The 14,448-nt window shown below is 48.1% G+C and overlaps 2 protein-coding genes across 2 annotated transcripts; both read right to left on the bottom strand.

Annotated features, from left to right (window-relative positions):
* Positions 1-2,707: 2,707 nt before the first annotated feature.
* On the bottom strand, positions 2,708-4,286 carry LOC128727009 (uncharacterized). The gene is made up of 2 exons (XM_053820868.1): positions 4,275-4,286; positions 2,708-4,210 (listed from the first exon to the last, which is right to left on the bottom strand). The coding sequence occupies exons 1-2, from the start codon at positions 4,284-4,286 to the stop codon at positions 2,708-2,710; spliced, it is 1,515 nt and encodes a 504-aa protein (XP_053676843.1).
* Positions 4,287-6,407: 2,121 nt separating this feature from the next.
* Positions 6,408-7,216, bottom strand: LOC128720164 (cuticle protein LPCP-23-like). Its single transcript, XM_053813818.1, has 2 exons — positions 7,205-7,216; positions 6,408-7,124 (listed from the first exon to the last, which is right to left on the bottom strand). Exons 1-2 carry the CDS (start codon positions 7,214-7,216, stop codon positions 6,408-6,410), a joined length of 729 nt encoding a protein of 242 aa, XP_053669793.1.
* Positions 7,217-14,448: the final 7,232 nt, after the last annotated feature.

The raw sequence follows: 14,448 nt of genomic DNA, 5'->3' as shown, positions 1-14,448 counted from the left end.
CCTTTCAACCCCCCCCCCCCCCCCCCATGTCGTGGGGTGGCGTGGGGTGAGTTCACACAAATGTGTTTTTCCTCTAGAAAGTGAAGAGTGGGAGATCGAGCTCGGGTGTCGCTCGCAGCGTGCAAGGAATCGATCGAGCGTAGATGAAACGAGCCCCCTACTTTCGCTTTTGTACCTGAGGTGGCCCACCGGCGGTTGACAATAACAAGCGCAGGAAAACGTGGCGACGAATCAACCGCAAAATTGGTGGTATTTGGCTCATGGCGCGCGCGCGCACGTGTGTGTGTATGTCCCGGTCGACCCGAATTTTGGGACGAACAACTCGCAAGGAAACTGCTCAGCGGACGAGGACAGTTACCGTTTAGGTCAGTGATCGACGGCAATGGAAATGTGCAAATGGTCAGCGAATTACGTGTACCACTGTAGGCGCTATCGATCATCCTTCCATTTGGGAGGTAGCCTACGATAGCTATCACCTGTTTTTGTATCAGTACGAGTGATTTCGGGTACGCCGTGTGAATGGAACGGTCATTTTTCGTTTTGGCACTAGCCCTGAAACACGACAAACACACATGAGAAAAAAACTGCTTGGTAGCATTTGGGGGTTTTGGTTCCTCCCAAAATAAACGTCGTTTTGGATCTACACAAAATACCGTTCACTTGGATCGGTCAACAAAAAAAAATAGTACGTGCTACTAAATGGGCACGTATTTCTTTACCTACACCCTGAAAAGACGAAATTGGCATGGGTCGATCAATCACTACGCCAGAGGAGCGGTCGTATCAAAATACGAGCACTCGGGACGCCGCCGGCTAAGTTGATACAGCAATTAAACCCAATTTAGCCATGACAATCTTATTGCAATTGAAATATATTACTTTTTCGCTTCGATGTGCAATTTGAGCATTGATTACATACTCGGCATTCATCTAGTGCAGCATAATTACATAATTTTGCTTCAACATACTCTCAAATAACAACCATTTACAACATTGCACAGCTGTTATTAGCTAATGCAATAACTTTTAAACAATTTTATAATTTATTACAAATAGGATAGCTACCCACGCGATCATGGAGCTTAAAGTGATCGATGTAATTTATTACATTCTTCACACGTTTGAATTTAATATGTACTTAATCTGAATGAATGAGTGTAAATTATTAATATACAATATAGTCAATCTTATACAGATTGTTGTTAAATAAAGGATATTCATGATCCGAAAAAAAAACTTGTTATTATCGTCGAACTAAAATAATGTAAAAAAAACTTTATCAGTTAAAAAATTTACAGTACACGAATTGTATTTTATGTCAAAGAGAGTTTTCTAATTGTGATATATTACACGTAACATTATTTAACACCTGTTAGTAATGTGATAATATAATAATAATATAAGCATGAAAGTAAGTTTACATTTTGCTTAAACGCAGATTGCCCTTAAATGTGTCCTAAACATAAATTCGTTTGCAAAATAAGCATCAGTTAACGGAGTGGAGTTTGCATAAAACGTAGCATTCTTTTCGTGACGTTACATTATGTGACGTTACAATGGTTTAAACACTTGTTCTTAAATATGTACCAGCATCCATTGCATAACAGAAAAACACCCCATTACAGCCTGTTACAACACGCCGGCCGCTCCAGTTAGCTGGTTCACGAACGTCCTGTGCGTACTTCGCGGGTAGCTTTTACCAGCTAAAGCTCACCCAACCCCAGGATCGTCCCAGCCCTCCCACTGGGGGGTGGGGAGAAAGAGTTCATGCCGGTTAAACATTACTACGCCCTATCAGACCCGATCGTGCGCACCGTTTGATAGTTCCCTTTTTTACTCGAACCAGTTTTCACAACAATTGTATCACCACCGCTGAGAAACCAGTTCCACGTGGCCTTCATATTGTTATTGTGGATTTCGCCGCCAAACTGCCGATGCCCAGCACGGTCCCAAAACCAGCCCCCTTTCACGGCGTATCCTTCAAAGCTCGCGTTGAATCATTTTGGAAAATTCGGGCACGTGCGTCGAGCGGGGAGCTCGAATAAAATTGAACCACCCCCACCGCGAAAAAGCGATTGGAGACCGTTTGTCGCCGACAGCAAAAATATATGGCCACCCAGTTAAGGGTCTTTGTCGGTTTGCGCTCTCCGCCGACCGCGCGTTCTTGCTAAATGGAGACATTGCTGTTCTGCCATCGGCGGCGCTTATCGCGCACTATTACAGCAAAATAAGCTCAATCCAGCCTGCACCGAGATGGATGGCGTGAGAAAGCTATGCGCACCAAGCCGGACGGGTCAAGTGAACAAAATGTCAGCCACCGTTCGAACGCCCGGTAGGACCGAGTGGACGAACCACGCGAAGAATGTCAATGCTATCGAGGCCATTAAGTGGTGACTCGTGAAAAGTACGCGAGGCCAAAAGGCGTCGGTTTTGTGCAAGGGACGTTCTGGACAACGCCTCGTGACGCACAGCTCCACGCTCCAAAATGGGAAGTCCGCTAACAAAGCTACAGGCGAATCCTTCGACCGAAACGTAAAGGTCAGCTCCTCCCTCGCGCAATAAAACACGGTGGGCTTGGGTTTGGGTTACGAGCCAGAGGTCACCTGTTTATTGGGTGTAGAGCTTTATTTCATTTTCTGCTACAGCCATAGCTGTTGTAATGAGTATAGAGATATATATATATACTTTTTTTTATAGCTATCACGCCCTAATGAAGCCGCTGATGATCTTGGGCGCAGTCGTGCAGCAACGTGGGCGCTAGAATGGGCGTTTTGTGCACGGAAACATGCAGCGGTGATACGATACCATACTGCGCACCTTGAGAGCTTACGTGAAATCTTGCCTGCTGTGGGACTTTGCTGGACGTGATCTTCAACGGAGTCACACCGACGTGTGCTGTGGATGTAGCTGTCGTAGCGCCTTTGTTCTCCTGCACTGGAGGCAGATACTCCCGGGCTGGCAAGTACTCCCGCGACGGCGTGTCCTTTCCAACGTTTACGGATGACGCGTGCGATGTCGACGAAGCACCGAAGCTTTCGATCGCTGCTGGCACACTTACGGTGGTTTTCGGTGGAAGGTACTGCTGGGTGATGGCCGCCGTCGGCGTGTAATAGCTGTTTGAGGTGGCGAAACTTTGGCTTTGGCTCTTGGAGGACTCGCTTGCCGAAGAATAGTGCGTCTGACCAACGTTGGATCCTTTCCAGCCGGAGTTTCCAGAGAACGTGGTGGTACCGATCATCGAAGGAGCTTTAATGGCAGGTGCGACATAGCTCAGTGAAGTCTTTATGGGAACGGATGACGATTGGTACTGATGAGATGTCGCATAACCAGAGTTCGATTCCTTCCAACCACCTGCCGTTGTTTGATAGCTAGAGGACGAGCTGATTTTGGCAGGAGTATAGCTCGGCTGAGACACCAAGTGAAGGGCAGGATTTTGGGCCGAAATTCCAAAGCTCGATGTTGCGGGTTTGTGAACGAGCGTTGACGGAGCTACATCGACGAGAGTGTGTACGATCGGAGTCGGTGATCCACCGTACCCTTTAGAGACCCCAAAATTTGTGGACTGATGACCGGAGGTGAACGCATGCTGTGATCCTGCGCTAAACGAAACCTTAGGAGGAGAGTAGATGACGCTACTAGCTGGTGCCGAATAGTGGTGCGTCAAAGAACCCCCAATTGGGAAGCTGCTTGCGTAGGCCGGCGATTGAGTTAGTTCGCTCGAAATCGGCTTGTAGCTGTGAGAGATGGTTTGCGTCGCTAGCTGACCGTGAGAGCTTTGTCCGGAGGATCCTGACTGTCCCCAAAGCGAGTGGCTAGCGGTGACTGGTGCACCATACACTGGTACCGCCGTTTGAACTGGCACGATGAGCTTATGCTCCTTCAGCGTACACTCCGGCGCCGGCGCGGGAACATCGTAATGATGACTGGAAGCATACTGCACGGGAGCGCTGCCGTAGGTGAGCGTTTTCGCGATCGGTGCCGCGTAGACAGCACTAATTGCTGGCTTCGGTTCGTAGGTAACTATTTTCGAGAACGGCGCGTGATCGGTCGCGTCTTTTATGACCGCCACCGTTGATGGGTTCGACAATGTAAGTTTGCTCGCTTGGAAGGGCACCGAGGGCAGATCGATGGAGCTAAAACTCGTAGCACCCTGGTAGTGTTCGACGTAGCCACCGCTAGCGACCGCCAGACACACGGGAACGAGCACAATCTGCAATGTAGGGAACCGTGAGACAGCAAGCAAAGCAAGCAACGCAGAAAATATTTAAACTTACTAAACTATGCATGTTGCGGGTTTCTGCTACTCACGCACCGTACCGTTCGGGAATGGTGCCCTTCGTATGAAGGGTCTTGCGTTTTATACGCCGGAGAAGTTCGCCGAGGGATACTCGATGTAAAAAAGGGACACCCAAGCCAATGGCCAATGGATGGGTTGAGTCGTTGAAGTGCGAGAGCAAATAAAAAAAAGCGGAAAATCCCCACAAACCTGTATTTTGGTTTCCATCGAATTTCATTCCGTCAGCAGAAGCGCGGCAGAGAAAGTGACGCAGAAATAGTTGGAAAAGAAAACGGCAACGATAAAATTGCTGCGATTAAGCCCCCACTGCCGTGAAGGATGCCGAAGGAGTCCCCCCGGCGGTCGATCGATGTCGATTCGATTGTCCTTATGACACGCTAACACGTTGAAGATACATTTTGTTCAATTGATTGGACGCGATTCGATGATCGTACGTGCATATTCTCTGATTAATCACTCGCCCCAATGTCAAGCATCGTCATCAGCCCATTCCGGTGAGCCAATGGGTGAGCGCTGGAAGTGACAAAAAAACGGGGGTCGATAGTGCAAAAATTTCATTCATCAAACCAGTTCGTGCTCTGCGGCTCCTAAAATGGGGCCGATGAGTGGTGATCGCGACCGGCATTCGTCCTATTCGCCGTGATCGCGCCACACACTAGACTCATCAAGCGTGCCCTCGGTGGAACCGCGGAATGACCTACACTCGATGCCGCTGGCTACCGGCTGGCGTGGATGTTGCCTACAGGACGAACGCGTGCGTGAATCGTGCTGCGTAGTGGCGTGTAACTCACCGAAGGTTAAGGTTTTTGCAGTGGCCGACAGATCGCACACCTAACCTTTCTCTTAGCTTAGCGTAACTTCGCGACACCATCCGAGGCGCAAGGTTGCTGTGCGCAAATGCGGATGGTTTTGGGGCCAAATGGGGCTACCTTGTGGTTCGCAGTACGAGCAAGCACCCTAATGAGAGACATAGCGACCCAAAATTGATGGTCCTGTTAAGGTCGTGTCGATTTGCATTGTAGGATGAATGTGAACGCCCCGTAAACACGACACGAGCGGATCGGATTACATTCATTGTTGCGCACTTTTGGGTGTTGTTAGGTTTGCCGTGGTTCGTTCGTTTCTATTACATCAATTTTGTCATTGATACGGTAACGTTATTGCGTGGAGTAGCTGAGCAATTGAAATGAAGAATGAAGAAATAAGCAAAAAAATAGCTTTGTGCTCGACCAGACAGGATAGCAGTTAAATCTATTCCTCACGATCATCTGCACTTTAATCTAAGGTATTAAGATTGTGATGCACATAAGCCTTATTAAATACATTCTGATTTGACTTTAAATATCAGCATAAGCTAGGCGAAAAAGTAAACATTTATGTTTCTCTCCTTTCGATAGAAAAAAAATCATGGCAGAAAAACTATTTGTTTTAGTTTTAATTTAATTTAATTAATATATTATTTTATTGATTTTAATATCATTCATTTTGTTTTCTTTTTTTAATGTTCTTAATCTTATTTGTATTTTTTCTATTAAATTTTTGATCTCTTTGAAATTTCACTTTTTTTATGAATTTTCATTTCTTCTAATTCTTAAGATCTCTGTTCTTCTCAACACAGGTTTGTTAGTTTGTTTTCTTTTTTCCATTAATATAAATTTTTATCGTTGTGAGATTTTATTTTTTACGAAAATGCATTTCTTTTAATTCTTTAGATCTCTTTTATTATCAACTCAGATTTGTTGATTCATTTATTTTTCTTTTTTAATCCCATTGATTTTCTTTGAGATATTATGTTGCTCTTAGTTTTAGCTATTTTACTCATCGTTTTTTTTTACTGCCAAATAATGGAATCGCATCGTTCCATTTGGAATGTTTTTAACTTTCACCAGTGTTGGCTAATGGCCATCCAGGCTTTGAGAATAAAATTTCGGACAGATAAAGCAGCACCGCATGGCAAGAAAAAGACCTTTTGTTTTATGAAAGTCTCAATAATTTATGTCAATGTTCAACGAATATTCAACGTGATTGAAACGGTTCCTGAGGGTGCGCGCTGGTTGGCAGATCGCTCCGGTCGTCCTCGAGGTGGCCCGAAAGCTCCCTCCTGCGAGACTTACCAAGCGTAATGGGCACTGTTGTCGGCGTAGCTGACGTGCGAAACATGAGCAGCCGGTTCGTAGCTCAGCGTCTTAGCGGCCACAACGGGTGCGGCATGCGCGTAAACCGGGGTGCTATGATGGTACAGTGGCTGAGGCTCAGCAACCAGGGTCTTGGTGTAGGCCGGCTGCGAAACGTAGGCGGTCTTGGTGTAAGCCGGCTGGGCCAGGAGCGTCTTCGTGTAAGCCGGCTCAGCAACAACGTGCTTGGTGTAGGTTGGCTCGTGGACAAGCGTCTTAGCAACCGGTGCGTAGGCCAGCGTCTTCGTGTACTCGACGTTCTTCACCAACGGTGCCTGGTAGTGCACCTGCGGTGCAGCATAGGCGACGGTCTTGGCAGCAACCACCGGGGCAGCATGGGCGTACACATGGGCTGGTTCCTGAGCGTACACGGTCTTGGTGTAAGCTGGCTGAGCGACAACCGTCTTCAGAGCAGGCTCGTGCACGGCGTACGTCTTCGTCAACGGAGCGGCATAGTGGACCGCAGGTTCAGCGTAAGCGACGTGCTTGGCAACGGCCAATTTCGGTGAATCCTGGCGAGTGAAGGAGCTGTAGCTCACAGCCGGAGCAGAGGAGTAGTGCGCCACCGGTGCCGCGGCGTACGACAGATGGTGGTGTTCCGGTTCGACGTAACCGGCGCTGGCGCAAGCCAGGGTAGCGAACAGAACCACGATCTGGGAGGATGGAGTTAGAGAATCAAACGTCAAACACTGTTCACAACTGCTGGTGTCACCTGGCACACCAGCTCACTCACCTTAAAAGCCATTTTTTGTGGTGCTTGCAGGTCTGCACTAAATCGTTGCTAGCGAAGCAATGGTACCGATGGTAGCGTTTGGTCTAATATTTATATGAAACTCGGCGTCAACACTCGCCGGAGATCGCCGGGTCGCCTCAACGGTTCGCCGGTCACATCCGCGCTTCCATCACCGCCGAAGGAAGCTTACCGGTGGCGCGCGAAGATGGGGGTGACCTTCTTCGATGAATAATAAAACACACACACAAACGGAACCACATCGCATCACATCGCTTCGAATCACCCTCGTGGTGGGCTCCATTCGAGCGGGAGGTCCGTGCTTCTTTTTTTTCTTTTCGTTTTTATTTTATGTCATGTCGTTTTCTTGGGCTTAGTTTTGCGGTACACCTTCGCGCGAATGGTTGAGGACCCCATCGGTGCAAGATGGCGCCCGGAGGACACCGATCTTCGATGGCAATTTCTCACCTACGAAAGAGCCGCTCGATCGCGATGAATTTGGGGGGGGGGTGATTTTGTTTTTCCACCCGGGCGCTCCACCATCCACCGGTTGCTCGGTTACGGGCATTATTTATTTGCTCGCCTCTCGGTGTGTGTGTGTGTGTCTTTTGTCGATTGTTTATTTTTGTCGCAAGCTTGTTAGCTGACTTTTATTGCTCAAGCGACGCACAGCGATCGTAGCCAGATCGCAGCCACGGATGGGAGCTCCCGATTGATCCATTATTGTCCACGATCTACTTCGGTGCCCTAGCGGTGGGTTGAGATGAAGAACACAAGAAAAAAACACCGTGACGTCACGCAAACGGTGACAGCAATGAAATCGAAACCCGAAACGCGCGATTCGGGGATAGAAAATGGTGAACTGAGAAAAAACCGATGAAAAAACGCGTGCCTGAAACAATCGCGCCCCGCTAGCGCCCCAATGCGGGGCCAAAGGTTAATTACCTTCCTGTGGCAGGCGGTTCTGGCGTGTTGCGTTCGTTTCCCTTCGACCAAACAACCGATCCGGTGTTATTTCTGCACGAGGTCGACTACGGCTCGACTGTCATAAAGCTGCGACCCTCCGACGTTATGGCTCCAGGCGGGGGGGGCTCATAATTACAAGCCCCAAAGCCACGAAGGTGCGTGAAGATGATTCGGTTTCCTCTTTCTATTTCCGAAAGGGTGCGCGAATATATGGAAGGAAATAAGATGACCTCCAATTGTGCCCCAAGCCAAGCTAAGCTTGTAATTAGTGAAGACAGCTTCAACTGAGCGCAGTGATAACATCACGCTTTGGGCCATCTCTAATCTGCCGCTGGTCGATCGAGCTTGCCCCGGGAAGAAGGCTTTCCCTTTCGATGGGCATAGCCAGCCGGCTTGGCTTGGCTGGCTGCCGGTAACGGTGACGTAACGGTGCCGTACATCGGACACAATTTGTTTGTCTCTCAAGGACACGCGTACGCACCCCCTTTCGCAGTTGACATATTGCCGTGCAGTGCCAAAAAAGGAACCACTCCTGTGTGGTGGGAGGATAAACGAATCGTGGGATCCGCAGGCAGCAGACGATCGGTGTAGCTCGATGGGAATAGGTTTGCGCGGTAAATTACTTTTGCCTTTTGTGGGTGTTTTTTTTTTCGGGGGAATTCAATTTTGAATCGGACTGTTTCAATTTAAATGTTCGCTGGTTGTCGTAAATTGTTTCGAGAAAGAAAAAAGGGTGAACTCGCGCAGCATGCAATTCGTTACAGAAAGAACATTTGGGGTCATTTTGAGCTAAGAAATTAATCATTTATCGTAAAGCATTAGTCACATGTGACATCGTTTTTTTTGTAGTGAATGTTAAATAGTTCGTACGGGATCCAACAAAACTTTTTTAAATAAAATTCAGTTGTAAATTTATTGTATTAAGCTCATACTTGGTAGTTCTTTTCCCTACATATTATTCTACCAATATCATTCGAAAGCTGCAACCACAAAATGAGTGTATTTTTTTTACTACAATCTATCCTAAATTCAATATAACCAGCGCCGTAATTATAAACCTTTATTTTCATAATAGCCAGTTGGGTCATGCGACTTCAGCGGATACATTTATTTTTGTTCGAGGTTTTATTCACCACCACTTTTACCGTTGCCGTGATGCTGCATTCGAAGATCTGAGGCTATTTTTATTTTATCCCCAATTACTACCGAAGGTGAAGTTTGTGTAAAACTCATAATAGCGAGCCCTGTCACCGAAACGCCGGATAATCGGTTAGTGATGGCCATTTTCCTGCGACATTTATACGCACGGCATCGGTGTTCCAGCGGAGTCGGGGAGACCTTGAAAAATTATACGTCTTAGCGGCTTGGAGCGCTTTTCCATAATCAGCGGGCGATTGATGCGATCTGTTCGGTTGCAGATTTGGGGTGCGCATAATGGCAGATCGAGGAATGCGCACCATTTTTATGCCCTGCAGCCAGACGCCATTTAGACGCCGTTGCATCATTTTAAGCCTCGTTTTTCTTTTCGGTCAACCGATTGAAACGTGAAGAAAACGAAACCTTAACATAGTCAAAGCCCAATGCACAAGGTTTAGCAAAGTAGTCAAAATAATCTAAGAAACAGTTTCAACAATAATATTTATACATCTGGAAAAACTGTTGCGGTTTTCTGTATATTCCTAATCCTTGAAAAACTGTTCAATTTCAGTTAATTTTTTGCTCAAATTAAATTAATACAAATTGTTGATAAAACTTAATAAAAAAATGGTGGTGAAAAATCCATGATCACACCAAAAAAAAAATTTCACATTGTCCTCACCACAGTCGAACAGCTGATTCCGTGTGCGACCGAGCCTCCAAAAATGCACCGGTTTCTTGCATAATTGATTCGACCGAGCGAATCAGCGGATCGATCAATAACGCCCCAACGTGCGTCCATTCAACTTCGCACGGGGTGAGTTTCCTGCTCATCTTCACCGTGACGACGACGGCCAGCGAACAGGCTCACAACGCACTGTGAACAGCTGATCGAGCGAGGCTTTATTTGGAAGGTTGAGCTTCACCCGGAGAGGGGGTTACATCTTCATTTCGAGCAGATGAGCGGACGCAAGCGAACCGGTTTAGTGCGTTTGTCGACGACCCGTGGCAAAAGGGTGATGATGCTGCTGCTGCTGCTGCTTTCGAGTTCAATGTCATGAGCGATCTCATCTGCCCTGCCGTGAACGACGTGAACTTGGCGCCTGAAAGCGAATCTCGGGAAACTCGTTTTTCAGGCATAACGGCAACCGATTTTTAGGCTTCACAAGGCGCACTAGGAACTCGTGACACCAGGAAGCAGTTTTGGCTCGCCGCTTTTTTTTTTAATCGAATCAATTGGCGGAAGTAAACCCCTCAGTGGGTCACAATGGAACCACAATGGCACGTTTCCCCCGTTACGGCAATCACATAATACTAAACAGGCCTTGTGAAGTTGCCACCGGTTCGGCATCGAACAATGCTTAGGAGCTTAAGTGAATATCACACCGCACTCAAATGGATCGCTCCACTTTCTGCCATTAGTTTGAAACCATTAGCCGATCGGTCCGATTTGTCAGCGTGTTTTGAACCCCGCTGGGGTTCTCCACCGAGCCGAGGTGACGAGCCGTAATAACTTAATCCTTACCCGACGGCTCCCTCTTTTTTTTTTTTGCTGCGGTAAGCCCTTTAGCGGCCCTTTTGGTCAGCATCAATCATCCCACCCGTCGGGTCTAATGACACCTGGCAAAAGGGTTACGCGCGTTCGAAATTGATTCGCGGGCGCATTTCGTTCCCTATCTCGTGGTTTTTAGGAGGGTAAAAGAGAATCAAAAGCATCCGTATAAAACCGATTGCACCGATTGCGCAACCAAACGTGCGACACAGCGTTCGAGACGCCACAAAACCTTGCATACATTATTCATAATTATAATTCATACAAATTTAACACCTATTCAGCGCGCCTCGTTGCACGGGGGGGAGGTCGCTTTATGAGATCGCTAGATTTTGCGACATCAATAAATGCCACAGCCGCGCGCCAGCCCACGAGAAAGGTCCCAAATGGGTGGAAGAAATGGTTGTTCGTCAAACCGACGCAGAAACTGCATCCCGTGCGCGTTAGGCTGAATGTCAAACACGCGTGGCAAGTGTCACGAAGCCCAACCACGCGGTAGGGCCAGAGATTTTGGACCTGGGTTGGGTTAAACCCCAATGGCAATCATCAACTCCATCTCGATTTCACGCCATGCTGTGGAACGAATCGATTCCGTGTCTCGAAACCCGCACACTGGTAAAGCTGGTGAACCTTTATCAAGCTGTTAGTTTTAAATTATTTGCTGCGCGTTATTCTACGGGTTGCTGGTTTTGTAAGGTGAATCGGAAATTGGCTCGTGAATGCTTTCCAACGGATGGAGCCTTGCAACCAAAGCAAAAAAAAACAACCCCTGGTGGCATACTTTTATCGTGGTAAAATAAATCCAAATAAAACGCCCATTTAGAACAGGTTTTGGTGCTCGATGCGTTTCCGACCTCCCCCCAGATGACCGAGCAGCCCATACAAACTAGCAAATGATAGGCAATATTTCTGCCTAATTTATGTTTCCCCGCCTGCGGGTTAGAACCGGAACCGTTCACCCGCTCGTACCGGCGCGGACCAAGGATACTCCCAGTGGCACGCAAATCGGGCATCAAACGGGGGACAAATCGACCCCACCAAGGGTACTAATGCGCCGGCTAATAAGGCAAAACCTCGCGTTGGTGAACGACCTTCGTGGGAGATAGAGTTGGCATAGGCCACCCCAGACGGCTAGCCGGACGGCTAGGGCCGTGGTGTGCTCGTGCGCGCACGCTAATTAATCATAAAAAACGCGAACTTATTGGGTCGAGCGAGGACGAGAGGTGCTTTCGTGCGTCGATGAGTCACCCTCTGTTGCACCGTTGGGAAGGTCGCAATCGTGTGAGCTGGAGTGCAAACTTGGCTCGTGGCGCGGGTTGCAATTGACATTGCGATGGTGCGGTGGTTGTGATTGAAAATCACGACACTCCGAGAGACATCGGAGGCTTGGGAAATGAAGAAGTAAAAAGAGCTTGGGGCTTGTAACATATGCTGGGTGGGATTATTTTTCTTTTTTTTTTAGCGAAACCAACCAGCAAAGGGCTGCACAAAAGGGCAGTGGAAAAATAAAGGGAAGCCATTGCTGCTTTCAAAAAAGGAGCCCTTTTATCGCTGGTGGCTGGATAGAGGGAAAATGATGATCGATGGATGGATCAATTAAGATCAAGCAACGCTTAATGGCAACGCGAAGGACACCCGTATCTCTTTTGTTTCAAACTTACTCCTTTATGCGGTATCTACCGTTTTTTAAAGCATTATTAACACACCCGGGCCGCACAAATCGCGTTCGTCACGAAAGATAAGTGGCCTTTTCACGGGGAAGAATGTTAATTCGCAAGGACATCTTTGTGCGAAACTGTGGTTAGCTTGGGCCACTTCTGTTCACCCAGAACGTACGAGCGGTTCCACACACGAAGTACGCACTTCGGACGAGAAGAGGCCCAAATTTTGTGAGACCTCTCAACGCCAAGAGCGACACTTTTGCTGCGCGAACGATGTTGGCGACGCAGCGTTACGCGGTTTTACAACATCCCTCGTGCATTCGGCTAGCTGAAACCGCAAAAACCCCCGCGCAACTAAACACCGAGAAGCGGTTGGTTCACTCTGCTACGCGCGCCCAGCCAGTTTGGACATACATTTCACGCTACACCACGCACCGAGAATGTGGCATTTCGCTTCGGCTCTCGATACCGGCCGGTCGATCAATTAAGCATCCGTGAAGGAAAAAAGCCCGTGCGTCTCCTATCGATGGGAAATTAAAACCACCCCCAAAGCGTTGTGCGAAAAATTTAATAAAACATGAAGCGTCGCCCGTGTCGGCGTAATTTCTGCATGAAACCCATCATCGGGTGGATCGTTGCAAAATGTCGCTTGTTAAATCGCGACACAACCCATCGTTGGGGTGGCGAATTTCGTCGCAAATCGATTGGAACCGATGCGTTGTTGCACTGCGGTTGTGATTAAAACTTCTCGGCAAGCACGGCGTGGTCTCTTTTTTGTTGGTCGGTAACACCCTCGAAGATAGCAATTTTTTTTTGCTGGTCATAGCCACGATTGCACTGGCTCTAATTCTTCCCGTTCTACGTTTGTGATGATGTTTTGGTTTTCTTTACGTTCATTCGTATCTCTGTTTGGTTATACATTTGATATTTAAGACTAATAGCTGTTCTAACCGTTCCGTCTTCTAAGCTGTTCCGTCACCCACTTTTTGGATGACAAGACACTCAAGGTGATGATAAACATGCGATACATTTTTACCTTGATTGATCGCCTCATTATTTGAGCCCACAGCGGGCTGGAAATGGAATAGGAAACCCGCCCGAAGCTGATCGAGCAGAAATGTGCTCCACTTGACTGGTGGAGTCTCACGATCAGAGAACCCCCAGAGACCTTTGCGGGATCTTATAATCGAAACAATTAGGTCGCATGCGACCGGTTTACCCACCGGCGACCCTTACACGTTACATCACACCGATCTCGGTCGCAGAGTTCAATCGCGTGTCACTTTCGGTCCGTTCCACTTCGGGACCACACTTTCTCCCGTGGGGCGGGCTCACGCGACGATCAAGCGTACATCAACCTTGAAAATGGTTCCCGGCACCGGGTGGGCCGGTCGATTGTGCGGCTTTTCTTCACCCACCACGGTGGTGTGATAATTTCACATACATCCCTCGACACTCGCTCGAAAGCTTGGCGATAAAATCGCAAAATATGATCGACGGTTCCCGGGTCCCGTGCTTGTGGCACCGAAGCATTACAGGCATCGTGTAACTGCACCATCGAACGGGGGTAAATTTAGGTGAACGAAAGTAAAAGTGCCCGGTAACAGCAAAAGGGTTGCCATTTTTATTTTTTCCTCACCAACTTCAAGGCATCCATTTCCAGCGGTGGCTACGGAAACTGGTTTATGACGGACGGGCAAGCGAGCAAACTGGATTACTGGACCGCGGAACACATTCGATGGGTCCCGACAAAAGGGCCGCTCGTGAGAGCAGAACCTGTACTCGACGGTGGTCCCAGCTGCCCTTAGCTCCTTCGGGGGAAATGCCAGGATGACCGGCTTACCTTGAGCCGTTGCACGACCGCCGATTGGAAGTGTATCAGTGGCAACGGTAACAGGGAGATTCTGCGCTCAGGTTGCAGACTCTGGCCG

This window comes from Anopheles nili, chromosome 2 (genome assembly GCF_943737925.1).
Source record: "Anopheles nili chromosome 2, idAnoNiliSN_F5_01, whole genome shotgun sequence".
Lineage (NCBI taxonomy): Eukaryota > Metazoa > Arthropoda > Insecta > Diptera > Culicidae > Anopheles > Anopheles nili.
Note: the sequence above shows the minus strand (reverse complement) of the source record. Positions and strands in the feature narration are given on the sequence as shown.